The sequence below is a fragment of the Mastigoproctus giganteus genome, chromosome 1, assembly GCF_048544385.1.
Source record: "Mastigoproctus giganteus isolate SK-2022 chromosome 1, ASM4854438v1, whole genome shotgun sequence".
NCBI classification, from domain to species: Eukaryota; Metazoa; Arthropoda; class Arachnida; order Uropygi; family Thelyphonidae; genus Mastigoproctus; species Mastigoproctus giganteus.
In genome coordinates this window covers 36,021,074-36,048,643 of record NC_143575.1, presented here as the reverse complement: position 1 = coordinate 36,048,643, position 27,570 = coordinate 36,021,074, and the positions used below count along the sequence as shown (strand labels likewise).

The following is a 27,570-nucleotide window of genomic DNA, read 5'->3' as shown; positions in this document are numbered from 1 at the left end:
TTCCTTTGAGGGCATCATCTCTGTCCTTCGAGATCTCATAAACATCCACCAGAACACCGGGTTTACTCTTAATTTCATTTCCTTAAAGTCTCTGCATTGAACACACATAAAAACATCCCCTTTGGCTGTATCATATCCTGTTAGTTTAACTTCTGTTCCTGGGAAAATAATGAAGTCGCTGGTTAAAGGAGCATTGCAGGATCATCTAGACAAGACTGCAGTAATAACTCAGACACAGCATGGGTTTATTAAAGGGAAGCCTTGTATGACCAATTTGATTGGATACTATGATGTGGTCACAAAGGAACTGGATGCAAAATAATTTTGATATCATATACAATAGACTGTTGAAATAATGGCACCCAAAATAACAGCACATTGAGATTGGATGTATACATACAGTGCAGATATCTTGTAGTGCCGAAAAAAAGAAAATGGCAAGTAGTAGTGGCATGTGATGCAAGAAAGCAAATGTATGAGCTTATGCAGCATCAGCCAAAAAAAAAAAAAAAAAAAAAAAATCACACCATTCCCTCCAAACGCGTGTCCAGTTCCTCCTTAAATTTATTCAACCTATCAACTTCCACAACGACAGATGGAAGTTTGTTCCAGCAATTAACCACCCGCTGGCTAAAGGCAAATTTCCGCACATCTATTCTACATCTGTCCTTTCGTAATTTGAATTTATGCCCCCTTAGGTTCGTAATCTGAACGTGGAAGGATCCCATCAGAATTCAGCCTGCTGAACCCATTCAAGGCCTTATACACCTCAATCAGATCACCACGCAGGTGCCTAAATTAAAAACCCCTCACTATGGCTCCTAAAGTTAATGAACCTCATACGGAGAAGAAAAGAAGAAAAACATTAAAGCTTAGTGATATTTGATATAATCCAAACTATTAGGTCACCTGAAAATTCAGTTTCATCTCCCCTTGTGTATTGTCTGTTAATTGCCTGTGTTCTCTGCTTGATTTGCCTGTTTTTCTGGAGGAAAAACCTTGCTATCTACGCCTGAGACTCACTAACTCAGCCACGGAGTAAAAAAGCCTATAAAAGTTTCTCGCCCATTGACGGGATTCAAATCCAGGCCTTTTCCACCCGGTGTGTGGAAGACGATGATGATACCACTGTGCTACCGCACAGACTAAACTTGATATAATAAAGAAAATAGAGCGGGGCATAAGCAGATGTGTATCAATGGCAGAATATAACATTGAATCGATTACATGTTTGTTTTTTTATGTGTAGTTAATAAAATTGCATTCTTAATCTCTCTGTTTCTTATTTGGACTCATTATTTCTGCATTAAATACATTAAAAATAAAACTTTCTACATAACAGAAAAATCGAAAAATGGCACCTTGAATCCCCAAAGGCGCTGTTATTTCGAAAGTCTACTGTACTTGGATTTTAGGAAAGCTTTTGATACTGTTTCACATGGAAGACTATTGTACAAACTTGCATTAAAGGCAGGTTGCTACAATGAATAAAAGTATCGTTGAGTGGGAGAAGACAGAGAGTGGTAATCATGGACATTTGCTCTTCATGGACTAATGTTATTAGTGGGATCCCCCATGGTTTGCTGTTGGGCCCATTGTTGTTTTCTGTCTTTATCAATGATACTGATGAAGATATATCAGGCTTAATGTCAAAGTTTGCAGACAATAAAAAGGTTGGCAGGGTTGTTAATGACAGTATGCTACTGCAACAGGATCTGGAAAAGTTGGGGAGATGGGCCGAGAAGTGGCAACTGAAGTTTAACATTGACAAATGACAAGTACTGCATATGGGTAGCAGTAACCCCAGAGTAATGTACCAACCGTCTGGTACTACACTCAGGGTAGTGGAGAATGAAAAAGACCTGGGAGTAATTGTGTAGTCAGATATGAAATTTTCTGAGCAGGCTGCCAGAGCAGGTTATGGGGTTTTGTCAGTGATATACAGAAATTTTTTGCTAGCAGGGATAAGGATATGGGGAACAAAATTTTTAAATCAACTAGATGACTGTTATTAGCATTAGCATTAGCATTAGTAGAGGCATTTGATGCAAGAAAGCAAGCTTATGCAGCATCAGCCAAAAAAAAAAAAAAGTAACATAAATAAATAAAAATAACCACTTCCACTTCACCCCTCTGTTCGTTCGAAATACCTGTCCAGCTGAGCCTTAAACTTATTTAGGCTATCAACTTCCACGACAAGGGATGGAAGTCTGTTCCACCCACCAACCACCCGCTGGCTAAAGGCAAATTTCCGCACATCTATCCTACATCTGTCTTTCCTCAATTTGAATTTATGCCCTCTCAGGTGATTTTTCTGAGCTAGAGGAAGAATCCCATCAGCATTGAGCATGCTCAAACCATTCAAGGCTTTGTACACCTCTATCAGATCACCCCGCTGGTGCCTAGTTTCCAGACACTGTAATTTGCAAAACTTAAGCCTTTCTTCGTAAGAGAACCCCTTTGTCCCATTCACCAATCTAGTTGCCCTTCTCTGTACTCGTTCCAGCAGCTCTACATCCTTCCTGAAATGAGGCCTCCAGGCCTGTATACAGTACTCTAGGTGTGGCCTGACCATTGCCTTATACAAGGGAATAATCACCTCCTTATCCCTGCTAGAAAAATTCCTATATATCATTGACAATACACCATGAGCTACTCTTGCAGCTCGTCTGCACTGCTCAGAGAACTTCATATCTGCCTGCACCACCACCCCCAGGTCCCTTTCATTCTCTACCACTGTCAGTGTAGTACCACAGAGTTGATACGTTGCTCTGGGGTTGCTGTTTCCCATATATAGTACTTTACATTTGTCAATGTTAAACTTCATTTGCCACCTCGAAGCCCATCTGCTCAACCTTTCCAAATCCTGTTGCAGCAGCATAGTGTCAGTAGTGTCCTTGACAACCCTGCCAACCTTCGTATCGTCTGCAAACTTGGACATTAAGCCTGATATACCATCATCAATATCATTTATAAATACAGAAAACAATAAAGGCCCCAATACTGAACCCTGAGGGACTCCACTAATAACATTAGATCACGATGAGCAGTGTCCATTGATTACCACTCTCTGTCTTCTCCCCCTCAACCACCCCTTTATCCATAGCAGCAACTTGCCTCCAATGCCACACTGCTCCAATTTGTGCAGCAGTCTTCCATGTGCAACAGTATCAAAAGCCTTTCTAAGATCCAAGTATATAATATCAAAGTTATTCCCTGCATCCAGTTCTTTTGTGACTGCATCATAGTATCCAATCAAATTGGTCAGGCAAGACTTCCCCTTAACAAAACCATGCTGTGTCCTAGCTATAACTGAAGTCTTGTCTAGATGATCCTGCAGTGCTTCTTTAACCAGTGCCTCCATTAATTTTCCGGGAACAGAAGTTAAACTCACAGGTCTATAATTACTTGTGTCAGCCTTTGATCCCCCTTTGTGAATTGGGGTCACATTTGCACATCTCCAGTCAATGGGTACCTCCCCTGAGTCCAAGGAAGCTCTCATAATTATGGCTAAGGGTTTGCTTACCTCCTTTGCTGCCTCCTTTAATATAACTGGATAGATCCCATCCACCCCAGGTGCCTTTCTTGTGTTTATCTTCAACAATTTCTCCTCCACTTTGCTCTCAGTTATTACAAGATTCTCTAGCTTACTGCTAGAGTTGAATACACCTCTGGCATTCCCCTCGCTGAATAACTCCTCATGTGTGAATGTCGATGCAAAATATTCATTTAGTTTGTTAGCTACCCGAGCATGGTCATCAACAGTTGACCCATCGATCTCAAGTGGACCAATCTGATTCATCCCCTTCCTTCTAGAGTTTACATAAGTAAAGAACTCTTTGCTGTTTTTCTTCGCATCCCTTGCCAAGGATCTCTCGTAATCTGCCTTCGCCTGCCTAACCTCCTTTGTAACTTTGTTATTTGTTGTTATTTGTTATTTAGTTTTTAGGAGCATTAGCAACTAAGGCCATATTGCTCCGGGATATGCGGTGGTCATCCATGACCTTTCCGCATCCTCCGTATTTGGTGGTGACGGGCTCGAACCCCGGTCTAATCAAGAAGCTTGTGTTACGCACTGCTGCTCCTTCCCACCTGGCTACGGAGGCGCCCCTTTGTAACTTGGTTACAGATCAACTTGTATCTATCATAGGCGTCCGTGTCACGTGTTAATTTGTATGTATCCCATGCATTTTTCTTCTCTGCCATATGCCTCATTAGTTCATCTGACAACCATTTAGGCCTAAACCTTGAACAATATTTCTTAGTTGGTATGTAAAGCCTAGTAGCTTCCACGATAAGTTCTTTGAATGCTTCCCATTTTGAATTTGCTGTTGGCAATATCAGCAGTTGATCCCACTGTATAGAATTTAAATACTGTCTCAGTCCATTGTAGTCGCCTTTACGAAAGCAATACCCCTTCCCTTTACCCCTAATGGTAGTTACCTCTTTGAGTAACTCCCACTTCAGCACACTGTGATCACTGCCACCAAGTGGTTCATTTATCTGCAGATTCTTAATGCATGAAGAATCACTACTGATAATCAAATCAAGAGTATTACTCCCTCTAGTTGCCTCCCGAACATGCTGATATAGAAAACAATCATCCAATAAATCCACAAAAGCCTTGCTACTGTGTGAGTGACCAGCCCCCAAATTCCAGTCAATATCTGGGAAATTAAAATCCCCCATTATAAGACTCTCTGATTTACTGGCCCACTCTATTTCTCCGAACAGTTTCTTATTATACTCATCAGAGTCATTAGGCCTATAGCACACTCCTACTCTCAATTTTGATCTCCCAATGCTTATGTCACACCAAACTGACTCGACACTGCACTGTCCAGCGATGTCGACTGGCTTCACTTCCTTGGATTTTATGTGTTTTTTAACTAATAGCATAACCCCTCCTCCCTTCCTATCCTGTCTATCCTTTCTGTAGACATTGTACTCCCCAAATTCCAGTTCTGCATTTCTTATATCTGTGTGACACCACGTCTCTGAAATCCCCACAATATCTGCCTTTGATGTTTTGAGCAATACCTCAAATTCATCAAATTTATTTACTAAACTCCTAGCATTGGTGTACACACAAGTATACATGCACCTGTTCTTTTTCTTAGCTACCCTAACACAACCCATGTGTTTACTTGTACCCCAATGATTCCCAGCAGTCTCTGAAATATCCTGCATCTTATTTTCCAGGCTGCGGCTCATTCCAATAGAAGCAGTGCAAGAATCACTTTCACCTCTGCCAGTGGCTACTGTTAATCTATTAGTCCTTGTATCCCCCCAATCTAGCAGTTTTCCGACCCACCTAACATTGCCTCGATAGCATCAGAAAACATTCTTGCACCCTTTCTATTTAAGTGTATCCCATCCCTGTAGAAGCAGTCTCTCCTGTTAACAAGTACAGACCAGGCTGAAAAAAATTCTACCCCTTGAGCCCTGCACAATCTTTCCAGGGCCGAATTGATTGACAGGGCTCTCATCATATACTCCCTCCTATCGTGTCTGGGCAGAATTGCAGACACTTTCAATTTCAACCCTAATTCACGGCTTTTTTTCATCAGTGACCTGTACTTGTCAAGTAATTCCGCCGGTCTCCTACTCTTAATGTCATTAGTGCCAACGTGTACAACTGTATCACCTTTTGTGCCCTTAAAAGATGATATCCGCTCTACAACGTCATCAACTTTTGCCCCTGGCAGACATACCCTGGTCCTATTCCACCTATCCTTTTTACAAAGCATGTTTCCCGTTTCCCTGACAATAGAGTCACCAACAACTACTAGTTCCTTTGGGACCAGCGCATTCTGCCTTGGGGGTTGCCGCTGTGTTCCGCGATGACCAAGTGCAAGCTCTGGCATTGGTGTGGGCAGCTGAGAGCTTGATGGGCCCCTCACTTGTAATCCTTCGAGGGCATCCACCCTATCCTTCAAGCTCTCATATAGGCCCATAACAACGCTGAGTTGTCGCCTTATCTCCTTACACTCCTTGCATCGCACACACACAAAGACATCCCCCATGGCAGTATCATGTCCCATACTTGACTGCTCCGCAAACATCAAGCAAATAGTGCATCTTACAAGGCTGTGATTCAGAGGACAACTGCCCCCCTCAGTTCTCCCCTGGGCCACAGCATTCCCATTAGCTTGAGCCCTTTGCTTTGCTGCTCTGGTTTGAGTCATGATTTAGATTTACTTTCAATAAAATTTCAATTTCTGTACAAAATTAAATCCTAAACTTGTATCCAAACACAGTTATAACGCTATATTTATGTTTCAGTAACGAGTGTTATCTAAGGAATATTTACGTTTCAGTAACGAGTGTTATCTACGAAATATTTACGTTTCAGTAACGAGTGTTATCTGCGAAATCCCTTTATATAACTTTCGTATCAAGTTATGTATTAATTATTTGTTTTTACTAATTATTTATGTTTCGTAACCTAAGTGGTTATATGTATAATTAATTATGTTAAATAAAATTAATTATATTACGTTTGTAATCTAAGTCGTTATATGTATTTATTTAAACGTACTATTTAACTGCTAACGAAGTTCAACTAACGCTATCTAGTACGGTATATCGTATCCCAAAGGCGGGAAAATTACGAACGGTTAGCGGAGTTGAAACACGTGGAAACCTTTACCGATACTTTTATGCAATTACAAGGCCGAGTAAAGAATAAATACACCAAATTAATCAGAAAATCACAAAATAATGTTATACTACTAAATTTAAATCAAAAGTTTTAGAAAAACAATAATTTCAAATCAATAAATAAGAAAAATCCACTTAGCGGCTTTGAAAACGACCGTCTTATTTGTATCAACATGTCAGGGAAATAACTAGAGAAAAGAATATCCTAGACCTCATCATCACACATGAATCAGATGACATAACAGGGCTGACAGTAGAGGAACCAGTAGCAGGAAGTGATCACGGAGTTCTACGGTGGATGATGATGAGAGAGGTAGCAGAAGTAAAAGGCAAAGGAATGGGTTTTAATTTCAGAAAAGGAAATTACGATGCCTTAAGGTACTACATGGCCTCTATTAACTGGGTAGATATCGCGCAGAGAATGAATACAATCGAACTGTGGTACGCTTTTAAAACATTAATCACAGATGCCTTGAATGCGTATATACCATTAAAAAAAATACTTCACGAGAAGGGTTCCAAGTTGGATGAATAGTGAAGTTGCCGCATTACTTGAGCAGAAAAAGGTGGCATGGAAAGGTTACAGAGCAATAAAAAGTACTGAAGCCTATAACAGCTACAAGGTGATGTGTAATAGAGCCACAGAAAAGGTTCGACAGGCAAAGGCAGTTTATGAGAAATCACTAGCAAACAGAGCAAAGAGGGGGGGGATAAAGAATTCTTCACATATATAAATGCCAAGAAGAGCAGGACAAACCAGATCGGACCTTTACGTAAGGGAAAGGGGATAGTAATAAATACACCAGCTGCCGTTGCAGATGAACTCAACAGTTATTTTGCATCGATATTTACAAATGAGAAGCCTTTTGTGGAAATGGGAAATTGTGGGAGCGAAGTTAAAAAATATGTAATTAATGATATTGAAATTTCGCAAGATTATTTAATGAAAAACTTTCGAGCCTACAGACCAGTAAGGCTCCTGGAGTTGATGGAATATACCCTATAATCTTAAGAGAGGCGGCAAGCGAGTGCATTGAACCATTGAGGCTAATTATGCGAGCATCACTAGACTCTGGGGAGATTACCTTGGATTGGAAAAGTGCAAATGTATCCCCCATACATAAGGGTGGCTCTAAAAGTGAAGTTGGAAATTATCGACCTGTCAGTCTGACTTCAGTAGTAGGGATAATCATGGAGGCAATGATCAAGGGTGGAATTCAGGATCATTTGGATCGAATTGAAATTCTCAAGGATACTCAGCATGGTTTTGTAAAGGGAAAATCATGTTTAACAAATTTAGTTCGCTATTTCGAAAGGGTCACTCACGAGCTGGATTTAGGGAATAATTTCGACGTTGTTTATTTAGATTTCAGCAAAGCTTTTGACTCAGTCCCACATGAGCGGTTGCTTTATAAGCTGGAATGGGTTGGAATCACTGGGAAAATCCTTAGATGGATAGAAGGATGGCTTCAGGGCAGGAGACAGAGGGTTGTGATAAATGGCTATTCCTCAGATTGGGTTGATGTAAGAAGTGGGGTTCCCCAAGGATCAGTATTAGGACCACTGTTGTTTTTAATTTTCATAAACGACATTGATGAAGGGATAGAGGGCGTGATGTCTAAATTTGCAGATGATGTTAAAATTGGTAGAGTAGTTAATGATCACTGTCAAGCTGAGCTTCTTCAGAGAGACCTAGATAGACTTCAGGAATGGTCAGAAAAATGGCAGCTGTGCTTTAATCCAACAAAGTGTAAGGTATTACACCTGGGAAACAGTAATCCCAAAAAAACTTATTCACTTGGTGGAGTTCAACTAAACCCAGTACTGGAGGAAAGGGACTTGGGTGTTACGATACGGTCAGACATGAAATTCTCTGAGCATTGTAAACAGGTTGCAAGGAAGGCCCATGGTGTCCTATCGATGATCTATCGAAATTTTGCAAGTAGAGATAGGGACGTGATAATCCCATTATATAAGGCTTATGTTAGATCACACTTGGAATACTGTCTTCAAGTATGGAGACCGCACCTAAAGAAAGACATCGAGCTTCTTGAAAGGGTGCAAAGAAGGGTAACTCGCCTGGTGAGATCGGCAAAAGGGCGTCCTTATGAAGAAAGACTTCGAATATGTGGGTTGCAGAGTTTGGAAACTAGACACCTTAGAGGAGATTTGATTGAGGTGTTTAAGGCTCTGAGAGGCATCAGTAAAATGAATGAGGACAAAATTTTCAAGATTATAAATGATGCTAGAACTAGGGGACATAAATTCAAGTTACGGGGGGAAATGTTTAGATTGGACTGCAGGAAGTTTTATTTTAGCCAGCGAGTTATAAATTACTGGAATAAGTTGCCTTCATGGTGGTAGAGGCCGACAGTTTTGGGAAATTCAAAGGTCATCTGGATAGTACTTTCGGGTAAGGGAAGCGCATAGGATGATAGGTTTAATTTCCTTTTTATTTATTTTTTTATTTTATTTTATTTTATTTATTAATTATTATTATTTAGTTATTTATTTTATTTATATTTTGTTTTTATCATTGTTTGTTCGGATTTTTTTTTTTTTTTTTTGGCTGGTGCAGCATAAGCCATAGGCTTTCTTGCACCATGCGGCCATTACTAATACTAAAGGAGGTGACTAACCCTTTTAATGGTTAGGCCACATGTTGGGTACTGCATACAGGTCGAGGCCTCATTTTAGGAAGGATGTAGAGTTGCTGGAATAATTACGAGAAGGGCATAGAGATTGATGAGGGGAACAAAGAGTTGCTCTTAGCAAGAAATGCTTAAGTTGGAGACTAGGCACCTGCAAGGTGATCTGATTGAAGTGGTGTATAAGGGCTTGAATGGTTTGAGCAGGTTAAGTGCTGATGGGATTCTTCCTCTTGCTTAAATTACAAACCTGAGGGGGACATAAATTCAAATTGCGGAAAGGCATTTGTAGAATGTATGTGCAGAAATTTGCCTTTAGCCAGCTGGTAGTTGATTGCTGGAACAAACTTCCACCTGTTGTTGTTGTTGTGGAAGTTGATAGCTTATATAAATTCAAGGAAGAACTGGACAAATGTGTGGAGCAAATGGATGGGCAAAATGAGAAGTGGTTTTTTTTGGCTAATGCTGTATAAGCTTGTTTTCTTGCATCATATGCCTCTGCTAATGCTAATATCTGTAGACATCGAACAAGTAATACATTTTATAAAGCAGTGATTCATAGAAGAATTGTAGTTTCCAGTTCTTTCCCAAACCACAGTACTCTTGCTATTTTGAGCTCTCTGCCTTACTGTCTTGGTCTGAGTCATGATTTCCATTTGAATGTAATTTATTTTGATAATACCAAAACTGCACTAAACTGAGAGATACCTAAATTCAGTAATAACACTATACTATTCACTAGTTGTGCAAACTAGTTTATACTTATTGTAAATTTCTTTGTCCTGTGATAATTTATAATTGTCCTATACATTTTCTTCTCAGCCACTAGTCATGTTAGTTCATTTGACATCGATTTAAATGTAAACCTTGAACAGTATCTCTTTGTTGGTATTAAAAGCTTAGTAGCTTCTATGATTACTGAATGCTTCCTATTTAGAATTTTCTCTTGGTATCCTCATCAATAGGTTTCTCTGAAAGGAATTTAAAAACTAAGACTACTGTAGTTGTCTTTAGGAAAGTAAAATCTCTTCCCCTGTACCCTCGACAGTTGTTATCTTTAAATAGATCCCACTTCAATATATTATGATCACTGCCACCTAGTGGTTCCTTCATCTGGATACTCTTAATGTGTGAAGTCACTGATGAACAGAACAAGGGTATTGCTTTCTCTTGTTGGCTTCTAACATGCTGCTGTACAAAACAGTCATCCAATAAATTCAGAAAATTTCTGCTATTGTATGACCAACCCACAAGTTCTAGTCATATCTGGAAAGTTAAAGACTCTGATTATAAGATATTTAGTCTGTGTGAGGGTTGCATAGTTTTATCTCCTGAAAACTCTGGTTTCTTGTCCAGAAAATTTACTGTAATTTACTACAGAAGATTTACTATAGAATATACACAATTTACGGATACAGTATACTGATGCTTTGTAATTTTAGTTGCTTTGGTCTCTCTCTCTCACACACACACACACACACACACACACACACACACACACACACACACACACACACACACACACACACACACACACACACACACACACACACACACACCCTACCTTTCCTGTAGATGTATGTGGCTAGGGTTCAGTATATATGTAGCTGGTTTAGTCTATATGTGGTTCAGTACATCTAACCTTTCGTTTGAGATATCAGTGGCTCTCTGTTTTATTTGATGGGCCATAAGTCCTATACTAATTCTAGAGGATTAGGAAAATGTGGAGATTTTCCTGAGTTTACTTTGCTGAAATCTGCCTTCCCCATGATGTCTCTTCTAAGGATGGTGTAATGGGAATTGGTAAGGCATTGAGGGGGCAATAGAGGATGATATATTCAAATATATAAAATTTACAGCTACCTCTATGATGGAGAATCTGTCTTTCTTTTCTTTTTTTTTTTTTTAAACCCCTTGTCCATCTTGCCATTGTTGGTTATAAAGAATTACTGCCTTTTTTCAAAAACAGTTTTAAAAAGAAAGACAGAAAGAATGTGAAACTATGTTAAAATTGTAATTTTTTTTTTAAATTCTGCAAATTTTTGTTTATTTTTGTATCAAATTGTCTTTCAAGTTTGCTGGTCTACATTGAAAAATTGACATGTGGGACAATAGCTTTGTTCTCTGTAATGTGTAACCATTTTAACGTACTTGTGTGGTGTTAAGCTATTTAACAGCATCTTTTCAGTAAAGCCAAAGAATTACAATGTAAAGTTTCAGAAAACATATATGCAAGATTTTACATTTGTGATTCTAAATGTATTCTTCCTCTGGTTATGCTGATTGTGCAGGTGCATTGTTCCAAAATAAGTGTTTTGTGGAAAAACAAAAGCAACAGGCATTGTCAATGAAATTGTGCAGATAGGGTAAAAGGAGATTGTGATGGCTCTGAAAAATGGGTAATTTTCAAGTGCTATAAATAGCAGTAATGAAAGTTGTTCCAAGCTATATCCTGCTGTGGCAACCTTTTGTAATAATAATAATAATTCAGACATTGGAGCCCGGAGTGTCCAATGACACATGTCGACGATGCCACCTGGCCTCAGAAACAATCCAAGACATCACTGCGGGATGCAAGGTGATCACCCAGACTGACTACACTCATAGACACGAACAGGTATCCAGGATAATACATCAGAAGCTAGTAAATACGAATCCCAGGCAGTACTAGACACCCCAACCCACAAGCTGTACTGGGACCATGCCATAATAACGGATAAGACAATCCTGCACAACAGACCGGACATAACCCTTGTGGACAAGAAGGAAAAGGCTACCTATCTGATTGACATAGCAATACCCAATACCTGTCTTAGGTTCCTGTACAGCCGACCAGGCTAGCCGGGTGGGTAAAGTGCCTGCCTGGCAGCCCAAAGGTCGCGGGTTCGATTCCCGTCTCGGGCTTGGATCAAAGTACTGCAAAAACCTTGGGAGGTGCATTATGGCCACAGAAGCCTATGCGCCAACAACTACCAAAAAAAAAAAAAAAAAAAAAAAAAAAGGAAGTACAGGAACCTAAGACAGGATATCAAAGAGATGTGGTATATGCAACAAGTTACAACCATCCTGATCATCGTGTCAACCACAGATATGGTGCCAAAGACCCTTTATAACAGCCTAACAGCAATAGGTCTCCTAGCGAACGCCTACAAGGAACTCCAGAAAGTCGCAATTCTGAACACCTGTAGGATAGTCAGAGAGTTCCTCGACCAACAGTAACACCAGACATAACAACAACCACCCTGTGTACTTGGTAGCAATACCCATCATGAAGTGGAACCCCCAATGAAGGAGAAATAATATGAGTAGCAATAATAATAATAATAATCATTAGATCGAAAGAAACTTACTCTCGGTGTCAACTTTGGAAGGTAACCTCACATACAGCATTAGGCATTTTCTTCTGAAAGCATGCAAGAGTCGTTTAAAAACTATCTGATACTTTAGTGTTGTTAATTCTCCAGTTATGGTAGGCCTAAAAACTGGAGTAGCAAGGGTAAAAGAAGAAATTCAGCACTTGGTGGTAATAGGCTGTCCTTGTCATCTTATTAATCTGTGTTCTTTCCTATAAAGTGTATGAATACTTGGTGGAAATTTACTATCTCAAAAAGAAGTGCTAAAAGGAAAGATAGTTTTAAACAATTTTAATGGATGCACACCACTGAAAAAGAGTTTGAAGCATCTGTGCATGTGTTGGCCATCTTTAATTAAATATGTAACTAGATTGCTATAACAGTAACTTCTTCAAGTGGCCTTGTCAAAGGCTATTTGAAGAAGAGGTTAGAAGTAGGAAGAGAAAGCCACATGAATTTTCTGAATTACCAGTTTCAAAGGTATAACCAGTGAAAACTAGTGAGTGTTAGTGACTTAGTTCAAATCCAGTTCGTAATCCAAAAGTTTTGAAAGAAGACAAATCGATGAATTCATGAAAAGGAACTGAATTGCAGGCTTCTGATGAAAGCAGTTCTAAACAGGCCAAAATACTGATAATTCTGTGCATGTTATCTTTGCTTGTCTAGAAAGTCTATTTCTGTTTCTCTTGTCTGGCTGGAAAGAAACAATTTGTGTGAAACTTTTAATCCTCTTCAATGCTAGGTATCACAATTCAAAATTGAGAAAAATTCGGAAATCGTTAGCCCACGATCCAGGTAGCAGAAAGGAAAACTAAACATACCAACCTAAAGAGGGATCTCCCCCCTATTAAACAAATCTTGAACAAGAACCTTGTTCCAAAAATCTCCGGATATTATAGTGACTCTCTTCGGGTTCATTCAACACGACTTTTGTGTTCTTACCCCCCCCCCCCCCCCACTGCATAGACTTACCATGGGTGAACTGAATTTCTGTCCCTATGCATTTCAACAACAAATTGAGATTGCCATCATGTTTTGCACTCGCAATAATACCAACAAAAACTAGTCTGGTCTCTCTAGGGTCATACTTTAGGTTGGGTGCCTTCTCCCCATGTTACCTGTAAGGGTCAGCCCAAAGTTCACCAGGCTGTAACTCCACACATGTTCAGGCTACGGACTTGTGGCACATCTCATTCTTCACCATTTTGATAGCCCCATCAAGCTATCCACATCACTCTCATTAATCCGTAAAGACCGATTTTCCATCTTCTGGACAAAGATGCCTGAGGAAGTGCATGAAACTGCAGAAAAATCAGCCCCTGCTGAGCAACCAATGCAGCAAGATGCCCCTCCAAGCTTTGACCTCACTGAGGAACCTGATGTTACAAAACCTACCCCAGCTCTGAAAAGGAAAAATAAGAGATTAACAATGCCTAAATCTGACAGGGAAACTAGAAGCCAGCAGGGAAGTAGAGACATCCATAAAATCCCATGCTCTCAAACTGACCCTGGCGAGGAGTCTGAACCACTGGACTCTACCCTCCCAGAAGGGAATGTTATGGATAAAACCATGATACTTAGAACAGCCTAAGAAGACCTATTAAAAGAATCCAGTAGTAGAATCACAGCTGTGCTATGAGGAAAAATAGTCACAATTTGGTCCAAACTGGAGGCTGTACTCTACCAGACCAATGTAGAATGTGAGTGGACTAAGGCAAAACTTGAAGCCTTTGAAGAAAGTGGGTCAAAACAAATGTCATAGCGGGTTCCCACTTATACTGAAACACTGAGGAGCTCACAAGCAGTTGCAGGGGCCCAAAGAGCAACCCAGCCTAGAAGGCAACCCCTCTTGAAGACACCAAACCTGGTGGTCCTCAAACCTATTGAGGAGGGCAGCATCCACACCAGCGAAGACCTCAAAATCAAAGTTATGAAGGAGCTTAAGGAAGAATTCAAGACCACAAAAATAAAATCTATAAGGAAAATCTGAAACATCAGGCTAATCATAGAAACAGATACAAGCGAAGATGTGCAAGCAATCCTGTCAAACTAAGAACAGAATCTAGTGCAACCCAAATACACAACCAAACCAAGAACCGGGACAAATAAAAACTGGTTTGTACAATTGGCCCCTGCTGCCTGGCAGATCCTCAAAAATCAAACTAGATTGTATGTAGGATGGCATAGCCATCGTTTTAGGGAACATGTGACCGTGCCTAAATGCTTCAGGTACTGTAGGTTCAGTCACACTACCCATACATGGACCCAGACCACACCCACTAGCGGCCACTGCTCAGAGAGAGGCCATGACTTTAATAGCTGCCCCAACAAGTAACAGGACCCAGTATGTGCAAATTGGAAGTCACTAAAATTGGAACACACCCACTCCATCAGGGACCCAAAATGTCCAACTTACCTTAGAGCTAAGAGTTCGTTCCAAATGAGGATAAATTATGGATAAACGCCACAAAAGATACAACACTGCCAAGATAACCATATTCCAGAAAAATGCGCAGCGGACCAGAGCAGTAGTCAACCAACTGAGAGCAAACGCAGAGGAAGAAAACAAAGATATACTGTTACTACAGGATGTGCCATAAAATCCTAAAACAACCAACTGTTACTACATGAGCCGTACACCCACTCCAAAATGGTACACGGCTACCCAGTAACATATAAAATAGTACAAACTGAGGAGGACACACCATGGACTGCCATTGTGGTCCTCAACCCAAACTACACAGTAACAAAAATAACCCAGCTATGCACGGCCTGGGTCGCATGTGCCCACATCCTAACTCCTTTGGGCCCCCTCTACATCGTGGTGCTGTACTGCAGGCCGGGGTAGGAAATCTCCTTTGCCACAAGGTATCTCCAGAAGCTTCTCGACACTCTTTCCAATCAAAGGATTATTGTGGAGGCTAATGTGAACTGTCAGTCCCTGGCCTGGTACAGCCACACCCTGGACAGACATGGAACCAGAAACAGATAGCTTCTTTAGGAGTACCTTGCAAACTCACCATTGGTAATACTGAATCAACCTCATCACCTGGCTACATTCTGTAACACTCTGTGGGAAGCAACTATTGATGTTACCATAGCAATCAGGAACATCGTTGGATATGTAACAGACTGGGCTGTCCAGGACTCGTGGGCTACGTCTGACAGAGTGGTTGCCTACCAAATCAGACGATCTCTTGCTAGATCACCAGTGCCAAAACAAATGCAAAACCGATTCAATGTTAAAAATGTGAACTGGAACTTCTTCAGAGAGCTGCTTGTGCCTGCTGCGACTCAACACCTGGTCAAAATGAACCACCGAACTGACCCAAATGATGCACAAAGAAAAATCACTAGGATAATAATTAGTACCAGTGAAACAACGATGAAATGCAAAAACCCTACACCAGGATCAGTGCCATGGTGGACTCCGGACATCCAATCCCTGAGATGGGAAGTGATAAAGAGATGAAAACAGTTCCAGAGGGCGAGACACACATGGCCTGCTGCATAGGTTGCGGCCCTCAGAGAGCTCTATAGACAAGTGAGGAACAGGTATACCGATCTAATAACAGAAAGTAAGTGCAAAGCCTGGAAGACACTGGTTAGCACAACAGGAAACACAGATCCCTGGAGAGTGGTGTACAGAGTCACCACAAACAAGCTCCCCAGAGGTGAAGTCATCACCACCACATGGGACCAATCCACACTCGGCATTCTCAACAACATCTGTCCAAACACAGATACTCTGATGTTACCAGAGCAGCTGCAAATTTGCACCGACAACGAAGCGTATGACACGGAGCAACCAGAACCGGCCTTTACCTTGCAGGAACTACAATTGGCTACTGCTCTCATCAAAAACAGGAAATGCCCTTCCCCGATAACTTGGAACCTGAGATCATAAGGAAAGTTGCAAAATTCACACCAGACTTGCTTCTCTCTCTCTTTTCAACTGCTGCCTCCTGGATGGTACCTTCCCAACACAGTGGAAGCTGAAAACGTGAAATTGATCCTAAAAAACTCTTCCAAAACTCCTGACCCGCCAGGGTCTTATCAACCAATTGCACTGTTGCCTGTAGTCAGTGGCGCCTCCGTAGCCAGGTGGGAAGGAGCAGCAGTGCGTAGCACACGCTTCTTGATTAGACCGCGGTTCGAGCCCGTCACCACCAAATACGGACGATGCGGAAAGGTTAAGGAATGACCACCGCATATCCTGGAGCAATATGGCCTTAGTTGCTAATGCTCCTAAAAACCAAACAACAAAACAACAACAGCCTGTAGTCAGTAAACTGTTTGAGAAACTCCTGCATGGAAGAATCTGCAGGCACTACGATGCAGCGAACCTTTGTATGCCCACACAATACTGCTTCAAACCCCAGTCATCAGCTGCTGACGCTCTCAGAAACCTCATGGATGCTGTGGCCACTTGTCAGAGGAAGTATTTTTTTGGTCATTTCTATTGACTTTCCTGGGGCATTCAACACCATCTGGTGGCCAAGTGTCCTGGCCAGACTCAGGAGTGTCTCCGTTCATGTGAACTTCTTCAAAACAATAAGATCATACCTCTCACAAAAGAATATCAGTGTTGTTGCAGCCTATGGAAGATTGACCAGGCCTGTCTACAGGGGATGCCCCTGGGGCTCAGTTCTGCGGCCACTCCTGTGGAATATGGTCCTTGACAAATTCTTCACCCTTGATCTTGGGGACATCTGCTTATAGGCCTTTGCTGACAACCTTATTTTGATGGTTGCAGCGGACAACAGAGCCCAGATGGAAGGCCAGGCCCTGACGACCCTAAAAGCTTGGGCCCAAACCCATCAATTGAAAATATCATTGGAAAAAACCTCCTCAATCCTACTTGGGGATCCTGGGACCTCAGGCAGCCCCCACAAATAAAAATAGAAAACAGAACCCTCAGATTGAGCAACCAACTGAAATACCTGGGAGTTATTCTGGATTCAAACCTTTCCTTCAAACACCATTTGAACTATATTAGAACCAAAATTAGGAAGTAATCAGCACTGGTATCTAGAATAACAAGATGGGATTGGGGGCATAGCAAGCACACTCTGTCTCTATACTACAAAACGATATTCCTACCAGCAATAGTCTATGCCTCTCCGATTTGTTTTCATAAAACTACAATGGCGGTCAACTGGCGAACCTTGGATGCCACCCAAAGGATAAAATTACTAACCATCACCTGTGCCTGCCGTACCACCAGTACAAATGCTCTCCAGATCCTGGCGAGGGCCCTCCCCCTGGATCTGGAAATCACCCAGTGTGGCATTTCCTACCATATTACCAAAGGACTACCCTGCACCTTCATGAACTTTACAGTGGACTTAACATCTAACCCCAAAGTGGAAAAAACCAGACTCCAAAGACATCTGCAGCAGGCATGGCAAGACTGTTGGTCCACAGCAATCAAGGGAAAAATCACAAAAATGTTCCTACCCAACATTGACAGGGTGTACTCTGAGCCCCCAACATGGTTCAAACCCACCCTCTACACGACCTACCTGCTAACAGCTCATGGAGCATTCAGTGCAAAACTGAACTCTTTTAGGATCCTGGACAATGAATTCTGCATTTGCAGTGAGGCTGAAACATGGACTATCGTGCACGACTGTACACACTATGAAGACCTCCGTTGCAGGCCAATAACAGAAATCACTTGCCTCCCAAGGAACCAAGAGATGCATCTACTGGACTCACTGGAGCAATATAAGGCCCTGACCAAATATGCACAAGAACTGTTCACCAGATGCAGAACCCTAAATGCAATCCATAGAATTGCATTTAGGGTTCTGGAATCCTAACTAGAATCTTCTGAGCCAACACGTAGGCTTTTGACAGTGACAAAACTAAATGACAAAGCCACATCGAGCACATACCACCTATCTACACCTGAAGGAACAAACCTGGACAGTCAACGACCCATGCTTGAATAAAACCCTGATGAGATGCAGACTAAATGACAGACTCAACCTTGCACAACCAACAGGAATGGATCGCTCAAACTGTGACCACAGCACCATATGCCAACAACTATCTGACCCTGCTCAACTGAAACAAGTTACCGGATGGAACCTGATCTCAAGAATGACAGATACAAAAGACAAAAAAAATCACCTGAAATGACTGTAATCATCTTAGGAGCGAAAACCACCACATTAGACAACACCGGACGGGACCTACTCCACTGAGAGGAAGCCATAAGCCATACTGTGACCTACCTGGATTGGACATTTCTTTGATCGTGACTGCAGCTCTGCTGCCACACAGTCGGCAGGCAGTCTGGACTTGGACACCTTGCCTGGCCCACTTTCTTTCCCTATTCCAGCAGGGGAACGGCCTTCCCATCTCCTCCCCTCCCTGCTGCTCCCCATATTTTCCTTTTGGTGGGACATGGGCATGTCCCACCGAAATAGCTGTGGTTGTCTTCTCTATTGACCCCATATTTCTGTCTTTTCCCCCCACTCCTTCTAAACACCACAGCGTATGCCTCACACAATCAAAATTTAAATTTAAAATTTAACTGCTTAGCCGTGCATCACTCTTTCGGACTCCTGACCTCATTAACGTCCTACCCCCCCCCCCAAATTGCAATTAATTTTTTTTTTTTCTCTCTCTCTCTCTCTCACATAGGTCCTAGCCACTGAAATCTCAGGAAATTAGGTGGTAGGACCTGCCAGAGTACTTATTTAAAATACTGGTGTACCTGGTCTGCCTCCACAGGGCCAAGTGTAGGCAATGTTAGGCCTCAGCAGGGGTCCAGCGGCTAAATGGCCAGATGAACAACTGTACACAACACTACACCCCACAATATTCATACATTTTTAAATCTCTGGCCCAGTGTACTGTAACACATCACAATGTATACCACGCAGAGATGGGGGGGAACCCTGGTGTTATTAATCCCTAAATACACTTTACACTCTACTTTATATTCATGTACTGAGATCATTAATTACTCTTAGGTATGTTGAAGAATGTTATGGGCAAATTTGTTTTGTCAAAAATCTTCAATTTTGGTTTTGGAAGTTGTTTGCCATAGCAGACTAAACCAGCAAGATGAGTTGTAGGCATTTTTTCTGTCAAGTTCCTAGAGAGTACAACATAAGGAAAAGATCATCCTTAGTAGAGGTATATGATGCAAGAAGCAAGCTTATAGAGCATCAGCCAAAAAAAAAAAAAAAAAAACCTTCCCATTTTACCCATCCATTTGGTCCAAAGGTTTGTGTAGTTCTGCCTTAACTTCCAAAATGACAGATGGAAATTTGTTCCAGCAATCAACAACCTGCTGGCTAAAGGCAAATTTCCACACATCTATTCTAAACTGTCTTTCCTCAATTTTAATTTATGCCCCCTCAGGTGTGTGATCTGAACAAGAGGAAGAATCCCATCAGCACTGAACCTACACAAACCATTCAAGGCCTTATACACCTCAATCAGATCACCTCGCAGGTGCCTAGTCTCCGGACGCTGCAATATGCAGAACTTAAGCCTTTCTTAGTAAGAGCCTTTGTTCCCCTCACCAATCTTGTTGCCCTTCTCTGTGCTTATTCCAGCAGCTCTATATCCTTCCTAAAATGAGACGTCCAGATCTGTATGCATTTCTCAAGGTGTGGCCAGTCATCCTTTGATCCACTTTGTGAATTGGGGATGCATTTGCACATCTCCAGCCTATGGGTTCCTCCCCTGAGTCCAAGGATGTTCTCATAATTATGGTTAAGGGTTTGCTTACTTCCTTTGCTGCCTCCTTTAATATAACTGGATAGATCCTATCCACCCAGGTACCTTTCTTATGTTTAACTGCAACAATTTCTCCTCTACTTTGCTCTTAAAGTAGAGGAGAATTTGCCCTCAGTTATTACAAAATCATTTAGCTCCCTGTTAGTTTGATAAGCTTCTGGACTCCAATTCCCTACAGAATTCCTTATGTGTGAATGTAGATGCAAAATGCTCATTCAGTTTGTCAGCTACCTGAGCAGAATCATCGACAGTCAGACCATCGATATGAGTTGGACCAATCTGATTCATCCCCTTCCTTCTACAGTTTACATAAGTAAAGAAGTCTTTGCTGTTTTTCTTTGCATCCTTTGCCAAATATTTTTCATAATCTTCCTTCACTTGCCTAATGTCATTTGTGACTTGATTACAGATTAGCTTATATACACTGACTGATTACTGAATTATGACCGCCTACCTAATACTTCGTAGATCCTCCTTTTGCTCTCAGTACAGCAGCTATCTGACATGGCATTGATTCAACAAGATGTTGGAAGCATTCGGGAGGTATGGCCAACCAAGCTATGGAGGTGATTGGTGTATCCAGACGCCTGATATGCCTTTCCATAGTGTCCCACAAGTGCTCTATGGGATTGATATTGGTGGGAGTTCGGAGGCCAATTGATATTCTGAAAGTCAGAACTGTGTTCCTCAAACTATTCCTTCACAACAAGTGCCCGATGGCTCGGTGCATTGTCATCTTGGAAAACACCATCGCCATTCAGAAAAAGTGTAACATAGCGGAGTGTACACAGTCAGCAAACAGTTGATGATAGTGGAGACCACTGATACATTGTTCCACATGCATGAGGGGTCCAAGTTCCTGCCAGTGAAACATACAACCATCTCCACCAGCCTGCACTTTTGATACCATGCATGATGGATCAAGAGCTTCATGTTGTTGATGCCAAATCCATACATGACCATCCACTGTGTAGAGTAAATAACATGACTCATCTGACCAGCACACCTTCCAGTCTTCTAATATCCAATTTCCATGCTCTTTGCACCAAGCGAGTCTTTTACGCTGATGAACCTTGGTTTGGAGAGGATGTCGTAGGGATCATCTGCTGGTATAGCCCATACGTGCGTGCATGTAATGCATGGTCATGCCAGATATTGTTCCGGGTTGGCCCATGTTGTATTGGGTAGTCAACTGTTGAACAGTGCTGTGCCTGTTCACCTGTATGAGTCATTGGACCCGGCGCTCACCTCTAACTTCAACTTTTCACTGACCTTTGCGTTTTGCCTTCGGGTCACTGTTTGACCATTTTGACGCCAGTCCTGGTACACTTTAACTACGGCAGCTCTCGAAGACCCCACCAGTTCAGCCGTTTGGGAAATCAAGGCACCAGCTCATCGAGTACCCATAACCTTTCCTTTATCAAAGTCCGATAAATCCTTCCTTTTACCCATCACACTCGGAATTTTACTACCTACTGAACTACTGACGCCTTATCTATGCTACGTAGGTCGACTAACTTCGCACTCATGTACCTCACATGGTCAGCAGGTCGCATTCAGTTTTCAAAGGGGTGGCCATAATTCAGTGATCACTCAGTATATACCCTAGGCTTCTGTGTGATATGATAATTTAGATGCATCCCATGCATTTTTCATCTCTTCTACAAGTCTCATTAGTTCTTCTGACATCCATTTAGGCCTTAAACTTGAACAGTATTTCTTAGTTGGAAAGCTAGTAGCTTCTAAGATTAATTCCTTCAATGTTTCCCATTTAGAATTTGCTGTTGGTAACATCATCAGTTGGTCCAACTGTATAGAATTTAAAAACTGTCTCAGACAACTGTAGTCACGTTTACGAAAGCAAAAACCCTTCCCGTATGTTCTTTTGGAAGCAATACTTTATTGCTGCTTGTGACTACAAGATGCACAAGTTTCCATTGAAAAATTATGTTCTTATAGTTGGGGTAGCACAAATTTCATCAGTTGGCAGTGCATCGTTTTCAAAGTTAATTTTTTGTGGATTAGTTTCCAGTACTTCTTGGCATTGTTAAAGATAAAGAAATAGATGAAGCAGTAGATGTTTTGTAACATCACTTCTATTAGTTTCATTATGAGAACCTACCAGATGCTATTATGGAAGAAAAAAGAATTGATGTAAAGTACTCCTTGGTTGGGGAGCTAACAGATGCACAAGGAAGTTTGAAATATAACAAATTATTCCAAGTCATGTTTGGCATTTTAGTAATTCCACAGCAATGCTGCATATGAGAGAGCTGGTGCACTATGGCTATAGTTGCTGATGCACCTAATAAATCTCTAAACCAACAACAACAGCATATGAGAGAATGTTCAGCAAGGTGAGAAAAACAACTGATTCACATCTTTTTCTGGTGAAGCTTTGAAAATGTTCTTTATAGGCCACTCTAGCAGAGCTGTTGTTATAAACAAAACTTTTAACTCAACATTTCTGAAGAGGGAAAAAATCTTCAAGAGTATCTTTCCTCAAGCAGTCATCAGTTGATGTCAGATAATCCAAAGAGAAACAGAATCCACACAGAATTATCCTAGGTTTTAATTTTTTTTTTATTCTATTGTTTTTAAGCATGTTGCACAGGTAAAAAATTTCTGTGTCTGTATTTTAATATAAAATATATGTTGTCAGTGAAATTTAATTTATAGTGCAATGTGAATTTTTAAAAAAACCTTTCCCCCCCCCTCTCCCTCTTTAGCCAAAAAATCTGCTATCTTCCTACTTACAAATACTCATTCTATAACCTTTGCAGCTAAGCTTTCTCTATTTTAGAAATCACAAAAGGCTTAGACTTCTGGTTAATATGTAGTCATTCTTTTAATCTAAATATAAAAATGAAGGGATGATGCTGTTTTTCATGTGAAAAAAGTTTATTTTTGTTTGGTTGTCAAACCTGAAATACCACAGTATCTGACATCTAGTACAGTAATTTGCTAAATTATTGTACCAGGTTAAGGTTATGTTTCTGGATCATCAGTGTTGTCTCATCAGGCAAAGAAGTTGGGGCTTGATTCTAAACAAAAATTTAAAAATTACATACTCATATAAAGAATGATGAAGAAAATATATCATTTATATTGAAATTTGATACATTGCAGAAATATTACAAAAAAATTCCATAACTTACAGGACAGTACAGTACATGTTAAAGAATGCTATTTTTCAATTACTATAAACTAACTAAACTTTTTTTTTTACAGGAAATAAGTGTCCTTTCTTCATTTTTATATTTACGTTATTAATATTTCACATAAGGTCTTTAATTCAATATGTTATTGATTGCTAATGTTCATCAATAGTGCTCATTATTTGTCTTGCTCACCCATAGGCATTCCAAACATGCTTCATATGCATTGCAAAAAATTAATACCACCAAAAAAAAATCTTGTGTCCTGACTTCCTTTGGACTGGTGTAGTATCCACAAACATATCAGGACTTTTAGAATTATTTTCAATCTGATAACAATCTGAAACTGAACAAACATTTATTTATGCATTTGTAAGTATTTGTGCAACACACGTAGAAATAAAGAGTCAAGATGTGTGTAAGTCTCTTCAGATATACACTCTACAGCACAGCCAATGTAAAACTTGTACTCATGGCAATTAAATTTTGAAAGAAACAGAAAAATTCACAAATTTTTGCTATAAATGTTTAATTATAAATAAAATAAATAAATGCTTTTTATAATGGCCATAAACTTTAACAATAAATAAACTGCTGTTGCCTTTTCATTCTCTTTTGTAATTAAAACTTTTGATAAATAAGTGTATTAAATTTCTCTTTATTATAAAGGGAAAAGGAAACAGGAGAATACATGGGAGAAAAAAGTAATTGCTTAACACATTCACTGCCTTTAAAATAATTTAGTGCCAAACAGCACTAGAAGTGATATGCTGCCATGCATGTATGAGTTCAAAAAGCACCCTTAGTAGGGTGCCATAACACATCTAGTATTTATTCTTAAGTGGTCAGTAAATGAATGCCATTAAAGTAAAGGCCGTGAAATTAACAATTGTTGTGTTTCAACTTTCAGAAAATTATGGTGCATCAGATGCACTCTTATCAAATATAGGTAGCAGCAATTGTGTTAAGAAGGCTATAGATATTTAATCCAAATAAGATTTAATTTACTGTTTTCAAATTTTGTTTTAATGGAGCATATTATTTTACACAGGCAAACCTCTCACTTGTCCATGTGGTTTTATTTAGGTATCATTTCTTCCTTCAGTTGAAAAAGGATATTCTTGATGGTCGCTTGATTGTGCCACCTGCTACAGCTACTTTATTAGCTAGCTGTGCAGTACAGTGTAAGTACAGTGTATTAACTATTAATTTTCAAACATACATTCATTTTACTTTACTAGAAGATGGTTGGCCCCTACTGAAAAAACGTGTACAATTTTTAAATTATATCAGCACTTATATTATTCTCTTTAAGCACATTAAGATGTTCAGAACAAGATGTCCAGTCTGTCAGATATATTAATGATATAGTTTTTATTTTAGGTAGAAGAATTCCAAAAATTTAATGAAAACCAGATTATTTTTTATGAATTGTAATACAGGTAGTTCTTGACTTTACGAGTTAATTCGTTCCTAGCGTGTGCTTGTAAAGCGAAAACTTGTAAAGCAGGAATTTATTTCCCATTGACCTAATATTAAAAATAGGGGTTACGTTATCAATAATGAAATTAGTTAACTAATTAGTTTGTTTAAACAATGATTGATTTATCCAAAGAAATGAAAATATAGCCTGTAAAATCAAGCAAATTATAATAATAGAGAAATTATTTATGACTTACAAATGTTTATTCTTCATCATCACTGACTAAATGCACACTCATTGATCACTCATTATTGACTCGGCACTGATTCATTTGTTGCACAAGGAGAGTAGCTTCTTTAGAAATGCTTCAAGAGGTGTTTATTTCCAAGATAATTTTCTCTTTTCTTTATAAATTTCAAAAGCATGCATAAACAATTTTTAATGGAATGCACAAATTGCAACTAACACAATTTGCATGGAGTAACAAGTTTACGAAGCAAAAAAAGGAATGAAGAGAAGATTCTGAAAATTTGTTTTTTATACGATTGAAGATTTCAGTAAAGGGGGAAACACATTTCATCATAATAACGTAAAAACCCACACAATTCCAGCTATCGGTATTTTCACAAATGAAATAATAACATCGAGTTTCCTAACTGTTTATAATTGCTTGCAGTAACAGAAAAGCCCAATAAATCGGAAAGTGCAAATTGTTTTTATTGTTTTATGGTTGTGATTTCCAGAAATGTGCTTTAGAAAAATATCACAAAGCCGTTCAAAATTGTTTCTTATAACATATGATAATGATGAAAGTGTAGTACGTTTAATGATTTGAATTGGTAACTAATACAATTTACACTAAAAAACAACCTTTTAGTGAGTTATATAGCGAAGATTTGAACTTCCGAGGTCACGGAATGAATTACTAAAAAACAATGTATTATTGGATTCACATTACGATATTTTCATGATATGATGGTAATGGATTAATATCGTAAAGCTCGGTACACTGTATTGTATAACTATGTGCATGGTTTGAAATGCAGTATTTATGAATGTTTAACATTCAGTTTTTGAAATTAATGTTCACATTTTTGATTTTGTTGATACTTAATACTTTGGGAAAAAAAGCTCGTAAACCCGGGAACTCGTAAAGCGAAAACTCGTAAAGCAAGAACTGTCCCTCTATTTAATTCATTCAAGATTTCAGCATTAACAAGTAGTGATTGTAACTCACCATATATATGGCCATATTTCTTTCTTATTTCGATATTTTTATATCCCCTGGCAAATTTAAAGTAGCAAGTTATTGTTTCACCTGTACACTGAACGTTTGTCACCTGTATTTATTTATTATTATTTTTTTTAAGTAGATATTAGCAGTAAAATTTAGAATATTTTTATAGAAACCATATAGAAGCCACTATAAATAAAAATAAAATTTTCTATTTAGTGTGTGTGTGTGTGTGTGTGTGTGTGTGTGTGTGTGTGTGTGTGTGTGTGTGTGTGCATACATATGTGCGGGTGTGTATACATATGTGCGCGTGTGTCTGACCGCTTGGCTACGGCATATAGCATAGGTAGTGTCAAGATGTGTTATTTTGGGCTGTACTGCATTAAGAGTGAGTTAGTGTTTCACTTAAATCAGACATAATTTGGATTTAGTGAGAGTTTGACTTTTAGCATAATCCTTCTATTTCTTAGCAAATCTCAGACATCACATAACAAATCACTTGCCATGTTATTTTGACTTGACTTTTTACTTTTTCTGAAAAGTAACAAGTAAACTTGCTGTGATTCTCTGTGAAACAGTTTGAAACTTTTAGGTTCAGTGCATTAAGTAACAAGGAAACCTGCTGTGAACGGTTTGATTCTTTTAGGTTCAGTGCAGCCAGCTAAGCCTTTTTACCTATGAAAATAGAACTATTTATAAAAGTTGTTTTACTCTCCTTCTTTAAGTGTTACCTTCAGGCTATTCCCTAATGGCTGAATTGGACACTTGAACAGTCTAAATTTATCAAGTACAAAGTAGTAGTAACAAAGATAGATATATTCCTTTAGTTTGCAGTTACAAAAATACACCATTTTTGTATGTAGGATGTAATTACAGAATCTTCAATGAATATATAATTTTGACAATATTGAAGAAAAGCAGCAGCCACTGGTAACATTAAAAGTAGCCAAGTCATTTCTTTCCAGCAAGCATCCATTTCATAATAAAAGTGTAATGAACAATTGTAAAGTCCTGTGTTTCCAGTGATGCTTAGTTTGTTTGTTAATATCTCCAGTAAATTAAGTCTTAAATCTCTTTCCCTGTTTTTTGTTTCCCCAGTACAGAACAAGTATTCCAAATTATGTTGTTTTAAAATTTATTCTTCTTTACTTTAATTTAATTTAATTTTTTTAAGTGAAAATCCCCTCTTTCAAATGAATGAATGAATTTGGAGAAGTCTTATTTTTTTTTGTTGTCTTTTTTTAGAGTAGAATTTTTCAGAGATAGAAAAAAATTGTTTTAATTTTATTTCATGTGTAACTACTCTCCATTTATAATTCCATTAGCATTT

At 39.5% G+C, this 27,570-nt stretch overlaps 1 protein-coding gene across 1 annotated transcript in view; it reads left to right on the top strand.

The window, feature by feature from the left end:
• Ptpmeg (protein tyrosine phosphatase Meg) overlaps positions 1 to 27,570 on the top strand; it is a 526,004-nt gene that overhangs the window by 181,821 nt on the left and 316,613 nt on the right. The window contains exon 7 of the mRNA XM_090379497.1: positions 24,670 to 24,767. Within this exon, the coding sequence (XP_090235623.1) occupies positions 24,670 to 24,767 (98 nt within the window). The remainder of the gene's footprint in view (positions 1 to 24,669; positions 24,768 to 27,570) is intronic.